The sequence below is a fragment of the Argentina anserina genome, chromosome 7 (assembly GCF_933775445.1).
Source record: "Argentina anserina chromosome 7, drPotAnse1.1, whole genome shotgun sequence".
Classification (NCBI taxonomy): Eukaryota; Viridiplantae; Streptophyta; class Magnoliopsida; order Rosales; family Rosaceae; genus Argentina; species Argentina anserina.
The window spans coordinates 17,721,291-17,733,395 of NC_065878.1; the positions used below are offsets into that span (position 1 = coordinate 17,721,291).

Below are 12,105 nucleotides of genomic sequence, written 5' to 3' on the forward strand. Positions count from 1 at the left end.
GATTCTCAATGCATATATGCATGCATGCACGTACGTTTAATTCACATCTCCGGCTGTTTGTGCAAAACCCTATTCGGAAATTAATATCAATCGCTCCAATAATTAGTAACACACCAATTATCCTATAATTAAAGTCTTTTGAAAATCTTTTCCTTTAGTTTGGATGATTAGTTGTTCAACTACACCAATTATTGAACCAGAGCTGAGTATGCATTACACAAATATACCCAGCCGCCTAGCTCGATCGTGGTATTATATCACTGTCACTCCAAAACCTAAGTGAATTAAATTTCAGGACAGTACTATTATATATTTAGTAATGAACTGCCGCTACTTCTAATTTATTCTTCTGCCTTTTTTATCTATTATTCATCGATCCATCGACAAGTTGCTAGAAGAAAGAATTATTTAGCGGTCAATTAATCTGGCTAATATTATATAAATATAAATATACACAATCATATCTCAGCTGAAATTGTCTTTAATGCATTATTTCGACTCTCTTCCCCATCGTTAGAAATTTGAAACATTATATATACAGGTTCAACATTCACTACAGACCTGACATCTCCATTTCTTAGCTTGAGAAAATCAAAGTGATCAGTTTAGCAAGGAGAGTGGAGGACAGACAGACAATATTTTGCCTAGGAGCCAAGCAAAAGATGAAGTTCTCTTTTCCTTGCTCAAAGTGTTTATCTGCTCGGGCAGGAATCGTCGATGATAGTAACTTACCTGGTGAGCAAATGTTTTTTGTATCGATCAAGATTGGAAGCTTTCATGTACGTCTATGATCCTGAGATAGATCTCATACTTCCTTCTCCTGCTCTTTTTGTCTCACTAATTCTTCATGATATGGGTAGTGAGAAGTACTGGGAATCATCGATACATTATATATGCATACAGAATATATGTATATATATATATATATATATATATATCTGTGTATCAGTGTGTGTTCATGTGTGCCCCCAATTGCAGCTTTCGTTTCTCCTTTTTTTGGGTGAAGTTTCTCATAACCGGACTAGTGTTTGGTTAATTTACTATACATCAATGTATGTTATACATCCCACATCTGACGGTTGACAACGGTTATTATTTTTCTGACCACACTCATAAAACAATATCGATCGTCGGATGTGAAATATATAACATACATTAATTTATATTAGAATTTTTCAATAGTGTTCAGTAGTATGATATCCAGCTTATAAATGGACCCCAGCGGCCTATTGCGGCCTATTGTTCCAACACTAACAATCTTTCTTTTGCTCCATCTTGAGACCATACATATATATATATATATATATATATATATATATATATATATGATTGATCGTCGATCGATGCATGGCATGGTGATTGGTGAACCAGCAGCCTATCCAGCGTACAGTACCAACATTTCTTTCGCTCTATCCTGAATCTATGATTGATCGTCGATGGCATGGTGAATTTCACCTTAGAAACAGTTTTAACTGGAACTGTATAACAAAATCTCAAAGCATACATTATATCATATATATGATATATCCCTTTCACATTATATGATATATGATATATCCCTTTCACATTTTCCTTCACATAATTGAGTGTCATATATGAGGAGTGCTAGAGATTATGACGCTAAATCAAGCACCGCAATCCTACGTGATATGTCACGTCACGTTGCCACATCAATAATTAAAATTATATAAAAATATCATTTTAAATGAAAATACAATCATATCCTTATTAATCCAATGATTTTAAATTATTATAAAAATAAATTTTTTGTTCTTTTTATCATTTCTTCTTTTTCATCACAATAATGCTTCTAAAATACAAGTTAAAAAATTGAAATTTACGAAAATATGCTTGCAATATGTGTGTATACGCGCGAAAAATAAATATATATATATATATATGCACAAATTATATTTATTTTTAAATTTCAGACGATGTACGATAACTATAACATTTATATTTAGATGAAAAATTTAAGTGATATTCTTTTGGTTTTTTTTCTAAACGATAATATTCTTTTATATACATATGTAAGGTAACAAATGTTATTTTTCCTAGAGTATACATATCTTAATTAATACCACATTTAATACAATTATGTCGATGATAATATTTCTAGTGGCAAATATGTCAAGATTCATGACTTTATTATTTAATTAATTTACATTTACGATTAATTAATTACTATAATTCATTAATACAACTAACATATAGGCACCCCACACACAATTATGTCAATGATAATCTTTCTAGTGACAAATATGTCAAGATTCATGACTTTCTTATTTAATTAATTTATATTTACGATTAATTAATGACTATAATTCATTAATACAACTAACATACATGCACCCCACACACACACACATATATATCATCTATGCGCGCGCGCACACACACACACACACACATATATATATCTATATATTTCGAGCATACTTTGTATATATCGTATTTTTTATTAAATTTTGAAAGCATTTTAAAAAAATAAATGATATAAAAAAGAACTACATTTTTTTAAATAATAATCTAGAGCCATTGGATTAACAAAGATATGATTGTCTTTTCATTTAAAAATGACATTTTGTGATTATTGTAATTGTTGATATGACGTAGCATGCCACATATGATTATAGTGCCGGATCTGACGTCATAATATGGCGCTAAAACATTTTCCATCATATATATCCCTTTCACATTTTCCTTCACATAATTGAGTAGCTTCGGATGATGCGTATATGTATACGTAAAGTTGATATTAATTAGATAATAATTTTATGGCCCCCGTCTAATATTTTTTCTCTTCATATCAATTATTGCCGACATATTTTGATAGTTAGTGTTGATTTATGGGTATCTAATTATTATTTGATAAATTAGGTCTGCAGTTTCTTAAAAATGTCCACGCCTTCTCGTACAGAGAATTGAAAGTCGCCACCAACGGATTTCATCCCTCGAATAAACTTGGTGACGGCGGATTTGGCACTGTGTATAAGGTATTCTTTGACTATTATGGTCATTTTGTTTGGTTTATGCTTTGAGGTTCGGTGATTAACAATTTATCAAAGATTAATGCATGCATGAAAATGATGCAATGGTACATGTCCAAGTTAAATTTCACTAAATGGTTGGACTCTGAAGGGAAAATTAAATGACGGAAGAGATGTGGCCGTGAAAGTACTTTCAGTAGAATCAAGACAGGGTGACAGGGAATTCATGGCTGAGCTATCATCGGTCTCCAACATTCGTCACGAAAATTTGGTGAAGTTGCACGGTGGTTGCATCGAAGGACATCGTAGAATTCTTGTTTACGAATACATGGAACAAAACAGCCTCGCTCGCATCTTGCTAGGTATATAAGTTACATGGCTCGATTTTGATCTCTATTAGACATGGGTATAATCATAGGTGTGAATCCTCACTCTCTACAAAATACAAATTATAGATGTAGATGATCGAGGTGTACACATATACCTTTATCTGTACGTATATTGTGATTGATATGGTTTATTGTTGGTACTTATTATTAGGTGATGACAAAATCAGATCAAAATTAAATTGGAGAGTGCGAAAAGAAATGTGCATAGGAATTGCAAGGGGACTTTTTCATATTCATGAAGAGGTTAAACCGCACATCGTACACAGAGACATCAAGACAAGCAACATACTTTTGGAGAAGAACTTTCATCCACGAATTTCCGATTTCGGGTTATCGAAGCTCTTTCCAGAACACGTTTCTCACATCACCACACGAGTGGCCGGAACATTGTAAGTGGAATTGGTTGTCCGTGTCTATTTTTATAAGCGTCGTCGAAGTTTGATAACCTTAATTTGGGTGGTTTGTGACTAAAAGTTCTTCTTGTTCTTAATGAGAATAGAGGCTATCTTGCTCCGGAATATGCCGTCACTGGTCATCTAACACGGAAGTCAGACGTGTACAGTTTCGGAGTGTTGATTTTACAGATAGTTAGTGGACGATCGGCACTTGACTTCGATCTGGAACTTGGAGAACACTATCTTGTCCAAAAGGTGATTGAATGATTATTTTAATTTAATTGTTATTATAGCAGAATTTTCCTTTGTTAGTCTACTTATTCTTATATTCTCCCATGCTCACTACGCCAAATTATATAATGTGCTTTCATCATGCGTCATTTCTATTTAAGAAGCGATACACAAAACTATATATTATCTCTTTGCTGTAAAATAAATAAATAAAAAGAGACAATGACAAAGTTTGGAATCTCCTTCTCTTTTAAATATGGGATGCTATTATGTCGATGTTTAACTTCTACACTAGAACTTCATGCATGTGTACTGATATACGATAGTAGTATGATGATAAATTTATAGATATATTTTTGATAAATCATGACATATGGTTGCTTGGTGTAAACTAGGAACACAAATACGAGTAAGATAGTTTTTTGCTTAACTTAACAGCGTGAAATATATATTAATGTCAAATTGCCCAATCTCTTTAATCTCAGTATGATATGATTGAATGATATCCACGGATCCACCTATTACTTTCCCTCTGATTCTAATTGAGAAAGGATTATCGATATGTGCAGGCATGGCAAATGCACAGGGAGAACAGGCTCGCAGATATAGTGGACTCGACACTGGAGCATGATGTCAACTTTACAGAGAAGGAAGCTATCCATTTCCTAAAGGTGGGTCTACTCTGTGTCCAAGAGAAATGCAACCTCAGGCCAACAATGTCAGCAGCCATTCAAATTATGATGATCGATCAGCAGGACGAGATCAAAGTGAATGATTTCAACAACGTGGAAATTAGGCAGCCAGGAGTGATCACCAATAATATGGACTTGAAAATAGCTCAGAGCAAGAATGAAAGCAGCTCAAAATCAAGCATCAACAGCATGCAAAGCCCACAAGTGTGCCCTTTTAAATCTAGAATGTCTAAATAATTGTCGGATGTGAAATGCAGTATAATTTTTTTGTTGTTGTGCTTGCGTGTGTTTATTTGATCTGTACATGTTGTACTTGGCATTTTTATACACACGTAAAGCACTGGTGAAATCGATCACCCTTACTCACGAATGGAATAACGAGCAAATTTGCAATATATTGATTATCTATATAGGGAGCGCTTCTAAGGAGGTACCATTTCGGCATTTGCTGACATTCTGGTGCCATTCAGTTAGGATAATATCGGAGACCTACCCAAGTTTGAAGGATCCAAAACCTTGACAAAAAACGTACCCGAACCGGTGACATTTGGATTTTGAAATTTTAGACCCGCGCGTGTGTATACCTACATCTATGTCACTTATTATTTAAAACTACTGTGCAAGGAAATGTCGATAGTAAAGAGAAAACCTAACCTCAAGGAGTCAGATACTTATAAGATATCATTTCCATAATAGTATAACTAATACTCTATGCAAGGAAATGTCGATAGTACTAAAGAGAAAACCTAACCTCGATCAAGAAAGCAGATATTTACTTATTAGTTATCACTTCCATAATAGTACGTACGTAATACTATAATTTTCAAAGAAGGAATGTCGATCCTAAAGAGAAAACCTAACCTCAACAAAGAAGGACCATGCCACTTGCATTAATACAACGAGTACTTGAGAAACCATAGACGTCGACATTCTTGCTAACTCCATAACACAACTTGTTAGGATTTCCTGGGGTATCATAGTTATGTATTACGTTCAAATCATCATGTATTGTCATGTGTTTATACTGTATATATATAGTTGCGACACCATAAAAAAAATTATGATGAATCTGCTTCTTACGCATTATCTTGCACCAATCTTATATTATTAGATTTGTAATTCAATATAGACCTAAAACGGAAAAAATAATCGGGATATCTAGGTGTGTTATATAAGTTTGTTTGAAGGAAGAGCTATCAATGCGGAATGATAATTAATTTATATGTCATTTCCTAGATTAAGAAAGCTGGAAAGAATCTGCTATAAACCATCACACGTCCAAGAGCGTAAGCATGCATATATAACTCTTATCTGGAGTCCTCCTAGCTTAGTACAGATTCATCTCATTAGATCACTAGTATTTAATTGTCATTCTTTTCACCATTTAAGCACGAACCTGGCCGGCCAGTCCAGAAGAATGTTCGTTTAAAAGGGCAGTAGCAGCGCGGCAGTGGATATACATATATGAAATTCAATGAGATCTTCTTTGAATATTAAAGGCCACCATCAGGCGATCCATACAAATTTCAAATTCCAAAAACCCAGAAAGATGGCATGGGGTTTGATTTCATTTCCCAGGAGAGATCTTAAATTCTCAAGGCTGTGGTCCTTTCTCCTTTCCGTGACGATACGTCCTTTTTCTTGACCTGCTTTGACCGTATACTATTCCCTGCTACCCAATTGAATTTCAAAACAGAAAATAAAAAAAGTTTGAGAGAGAGAGATGATGTTCGATGGTGGCTGGTCGGTGGTCCATAGTTATAGAGTCCTTTGTTTTTGCAGGATGCGATTCCGGCCTGAAGGTTAGACATGGTGATAAATTGATAATCATCTCATCTCCTTCTGCTTCTGGCCTTGGTCTGCTGCACAATCGCTTTAGCTTTTCCTGGAAATAAGACTCCCTCTCCCATCAAACACATGCACACTGCTTCTGCTTTTGCTTCCCTTCGTGCCCTGGCCAGGCCAGTCAAAATTCGTCGTAGCTTTATGTGTTTGATTTGATTGAGTGCCAGAGAGAAAGAGAGCGTGCCCATGTAGCCCTAGGACGGACAAGGCAGATGAGCCTCGATGATCCCTTGCTGCTAACCCTAATAATATAAATTGATTTATTGTATGTGGGAAGATGAGCTCACTATTCCACTACTAGCTAGCTGTGTGCGCATGCAACTGGGACATATAATTGTCTAGGAACAAGGACAATCTTATCTCTAATTGTTTATCTTCGGATTTGTACTGAAACCCTTTCTTTTTTTCCTTCTCTTTTAGGTCTCTTTGCCTCCCTTGCTTTTCTTCTTTAATTTCTTTACCGCTTTAAAATGTCCCCTCATTATTTGTGTACATTTCATCAAGTATATATATGAACTTTAAAGTTGATAACGTAATCGCACCGACACCATGTAGCCGTCTGATTTGCTTCGCTTGGGTGATGTAGCAAAGCTTAAGAGAGTTCAAAACCCTCTCAAATATAATTTATATTAGCTTAATTACCAAAATGCCAGAGTGATCGAGTGTGCACAATTTCAGAGTTGATTTATAAATCAACCAATAGATCTGGGAAATCATAACATGGCCGGTTAGATATAACACGATTCATGAGCATACAAGAAAGAAGAAACTGGCTAGCACAATGTATAAAAAAGGAACATAGATATAACCTCTATATTTTTTTTTCTAAGAGTAGTCTGTATTTGTTCAAATAATTAAATGAAAACAAAGCAATTAGCTATGTTTGAGCTTAAAAACCAGAGATCCATGAGACACGCATGCAAACAAGATGGAAGAGTCATGAGTGCTCATGACTCTCATGGCCAGCAGCATTACATGAAAACATGAAACGAGAGTTAATGACAAGTTGTAACTTCCATGTTGTCACTCACCTTCCAATTAGTTAATTAATTTACCGTAATTTGAGCCTTTTGACAGTTTCATCTCGCCAGTCCCCTCGTGACAAGTGTGTGGAAGGGGTGAAAAATGATTAAGCTGTCTGGAGTCTGGACATGAGAAAACATGTGACAACCCGGTAATAATGCCAAATTTTTACCTCGATCAGAAGCTGTGTCATCATTATTCTCTCTGCACCAAACATAACCATCAAATCTGGAAAACCCTAACATCCAAGGAGGAAGAAGAAGAAGATCAAGTGCCTTCCCTTTCCTAAGAGATGAGACGCTGCTGCAGGCTTCTGTAATTCAGTGCTGCATCCATGAAATCTCATGAAGTAATACCCCTTTCAAATTATGAACTTAGTACTACACCTGCAAAATCAATTGAAGATCGAGAAATACCAGATATAGAAACACCTAGCTCTATATCATGTATAACACATATGCATGGCTCCTCATACGCCATCCACGGAGGCCATCGATGTCGATGAGCTCTCTGCAAATGGCATACAGGGAGCCAGGCACATACTTAATTATGTGTATATATATATATATATGTGTGTGTGTGTGTGTGTGTGATATAACATGACCATTATATATATGCAAAGCTCAGAAACCTAATTAAGTCATCAAAAGAATACCCTTCTCACCCTTCGGAAATTAGACTGGGGTTTGTAAGAGTAGGTAATATCATGTATGACTAGCTACCCTAGAGATCAGGGAGAGAGGGAAAGGGAGAGACAGAGAGATAGATGGAGGTGTTTGTATATATATTGAAGAGGGAGAGAGCGAGAGATCTGGAGGAGAGGAACGGGAACCGGGTCACAATCGAAATGAGATATTGATCTTTCTCCGAGTCCCACAGACCCCTCCATATGAATTGGCATAAAACAAGCAAAACTAGAATACCAGAAGGATAATTACACTAAAATTGGGGAACCAGAGGGGAGCACATAGGCTTGAATTTTTTTTTTGTGGGGTTGAGGGTGGTGTATTTCAGAGAGAAAGAAGGAAAATGTGGGGTTGGAGTTGCACCCCAGCTTTGCCGCTAAATATAGGCACACACCAAGAGAGAGAGAGAAGCATCTAGAGAGAGAAAGAGAGATAAATGATGATGGCTTGGGTTAGTAACCACGCAAATTCCTAAGCTAGGTCTTATGGTGTTTGAAATCTCCTTTTCTGGGTCGTAAAGCAGCCTCTGCTTTACTCCCTTCTGAACTCTCACTTTGTTTGGGAGTGCTTGGAAGACATGGATTCCTCATCCTTCTCTGTTAGCTTACTACTTTAATTACAATTTTTCTTTATAATAATACCACAATTCTATATCTTTTTCTTTCTGCTCATCACTTCATCTCCTTCTGGTATATATTTTATTACTAATTATTGATTATGTTAAGTAACAGAGATTTGCACTTAACTACTTTTGGTGGTTTGATATCAAATTTTAGAATAGTGCATGACCTAGCTGGTCGGTCTTACCTAATTTTACCTTTACTTCTGTCTACACTCAGATACAGGTTGCATCCCCATAGTGCTGCCAATTACAGCCATTTTATTATGTCTGGTAATTATATATCTTAAATTTCAGTCCATGTAATATGGAGTCCATACAGATCATAAACAAGAAGAACGTACAGCATGCCTGTTATCTAATTGTTTTACTTTATTTATCTACAGTTGTTTACTTTATTTGTCTAATTGTTTTACTTTATTGGCCATGTTGGAGTCGATATTCTCTGGCGGTAATCCCCTCTGCTTTCATTAGTTTCACATTAACTGTTTCATGGTGAAACATACAATGTAAATATGCCATGAGAAAATGCCAACTTCCTTGCAGAAGGTTTAAACTGAGATTTGCGTATTCAATCAAATCAGCAAGTTCCTTGCATGACAGCAACCCCATCATAATGTTCTTCTTTCAATGTTCAATTCCATATAGAGATCAAGATCAAGGGAAAAAAAAAACTGTAGTTAGTAAACAACTCAATTTTCTTAACAAAACCTTTGCATCTCAAAAAAATCCAACCTAACTTGCCACTGAAGCATTTGATTTGATTGCATATGATCTATGTCACAGCTCCGAAATTGCGAATGATAAAAATTCAAATTCGAAGCCATGAAACTCTAAAACAATCTCAAATATATTGAAATCATCTTATAATAACAGTGTATCGAAACTGAGTCCACATCATGACTCACTCGACTTGAATAATACACAACCAATGAAAATGTAAAATTCACTCGATCCTCACCACAAACAGCAGAAAGAAATCTTCGACAATCTTCAGAGAAAACCCTCTAATTCTGCTAATCCACACATGCAGAACTATCTGCTACACCATCGAATAGGTGCATCGGGATTGTAAACACAAACCTGGTAGGCTTTGCAGCTCGTATGAGTAAACCAACAGTATAACACACATCGCATACAAAAGAAAATATGTCAAATAATATTTTAAGACCAACGTACTCATGTGACATTGGAAAACCCATCTGTTACCAAAATCATTTAAAACATGGATACTCATGAGACCCAGGTAACCCATATGTTACCCCTCATGCAGTACACTGATAGGCACTGGGCAACCCATATGGTTACCTAAAATCATGTAAAACATGGATACTCATTAGACCCAGGTACCCATTTGTTACCCCTTATGCAGTATACCGACAAACACTGGGCAACCCGTCTGTTACCTAATATCACTAAAAAAAATATTGGTACTGATGAGACCCAGATAACCTATCTGTTACCCCTTATCCAGTACACCGGAAGACAGACTAGAGCTCTAATTGAATCGTAAACGACACCCGGCCAAGGCTCGGTTCCAATTACTGCCAACACGTCTGAAGACAGAAAAAACATGTCCGAAGATAGAAAAACACGTCTGAAGACAGAAAACTTTTGAACAAGACTCAATGTTAAAACCACGTACAATAACAATCCACACGTGTTATTGTACTACAACCAATCGACTATTGCACAACAATATGAATATAGTCACAACATTATAATCTCACATTTGAAATAAAACCGAAACGTTATATAATATAACAACCCACATATATGTATCATATTTACCATTTTCGTACATACACAGCCCACTATATTATATAAATGTCACAATTCACTATTTTAATAATTCAAAAATATAAGTTACCACCAAGGGTAGACTTGTCATAGTGAGATTTACTCACATTTACCATAGTCCATAATCACTAAAACCTTTTAAAATCATTTATTAAAAATTTAAAATAGCGTTTCACTTACCCATGAACCGTAGACGATCAAGTTCATGTAATTTAAACCAAAACATATTTTTTAAATAATATTTATAACTAGTGATGCAACGACTATAGTAAGAACTCAAACTAAATTCAATAATTATAACACTACTTCGATCATGATGATCATTGTGAGGTTTACTCATCTTATTTCCTGCGTGCAACTTCCACGACACCGAAAGCGATTCCCTCACTTATTTTGTCGGTCACCTACTAGCATGATAAAATGCTTAGAAAACGATACGTAAAATATCAGGTGACGATTTCATTACAGCTAAATGTTGTTCATAAAACATTGTTCGTGTTTTACTGTTTACAAACATTGTTCACATAACACTGTTCGAGAACACTATTCACAGTTACTGTTCACGGGCCGCCATTATTTTCCGACCACCACCAATGACCACCAAATTTCACCACCACAATATAAATGATATTCCTAACAACTTTCTAGTTCACAACAAAGTTTAAATCAAAGCTTAAAACCTCCAATTTCGGAATTTCCGAAAAATCCCAAATCAAGAACCCTAGAATTGAAATTTCTTGGTTCGAGTTCTTACCCTTCGATTTAGCTCAAAACCTTTGGAGGGGTTGTTGACGACGTTGAGGCAAGGAGTTTGAGACTGTGGTGAGTTTAGGCACGACCAGGTCACCGTCGAGTTTCCGGGTCGACTTCCGGGCTTCGATGGGAAACCGGCATGCTACTCCACGATCCACCACCACAGGGAGGCGCGCAAGGAGGAGACGAAGCGATATGGGTTGCCCGGTTGCCTGAAACCACTGAAGTCGGCCGGAAAAATCGGGTCGGATCGGCCCGATCCGGGTCGAATTAGAAGAAAAATTTCACCTCTAAAGGCGCGCATGCGAACGGATGGGAAAAAAAAAATAGGTTTATTACCATCTATATATTATCAGAGTTAGGTCTCAATCCTTTCATTATTTCTTAATTACTTCGATCTTATTTGTAAAAGACCAAACGCCAAAATTTCGAATGATGTTGTAACCTTATGCTATTTTTCTGCCAATAGTCAATATCTCCATGAGAATCTTTAGCTGTCCCAAATGGCCACCAACAGAATAAATTCTAGGGTTGACATATAAAAACAGCACTGTCAGAATGTATTGTCTTGTATTATTTCTACCCTATGATCGATGATTGATCTATTTTTGTTTTTCAAACTTTAGTAAAAATATATATAAATTAATCAGATTGGATGCGTCGTTTGATAAAGTAATGTGGT

General features: G+C 35.9%; 2 protein-coding genes across 2 annotated transcripts in view; both read left to right on the plus strand.

Annotated features, from left to right (window-relative positions):
- Positions 1-12,105, plus strand: part of LOC126802605 (mitochondrial import inner membrane translocase subunit TIM14-1) — a 258,334-nt gene that overhangs the window by 60,050 nt on the left and 186,179 nt on the right. The gene's annotated exons all lie outside the window — the stretch shown is intronic.
- Positions 663-4,934, plus strand: LOC126803701 (putative serine/threonine-protein kinase). The gene is made up of 6 exons (XM_050531457.1): positions 663-735; positions 2,881-2,996; positions 3,142-3,352; positions 3,531-3,768; positions 3,879-4,029; positions 4,575-4,934. Exons 1-6 carry the CDS (start codon positions 663-665, stop codon positions 4,932-4,934), a joined length of 1,149 nt encoding a protein of 382 aa, XP_050387414.1.

Bases quoted from the DNA above. Each gene is read 5' to 3' on its own strand.
- LOC126803701 (XM_050531457.1), top strand. From the start codon at position 663: ATGAAGTTCTCTTTTCCTTGCTCAAAGTGTTTATCTGCTCGGGCAGGA. The intron at 736-2,880 runs GTGAGCAAATGT...TTGATAAATTAG, and splicing joins CGATGATAGTAACTTACCTG to GTCTGCAGTTTCTTAAAAAT. The intron at 3,769-3,878 runs GTAAGTGGAATT...TAATGAGAATAG, and splicing joins ACACGAGTGGCCGGAACATT to AGGCTATCTTGCTCCGGAAT.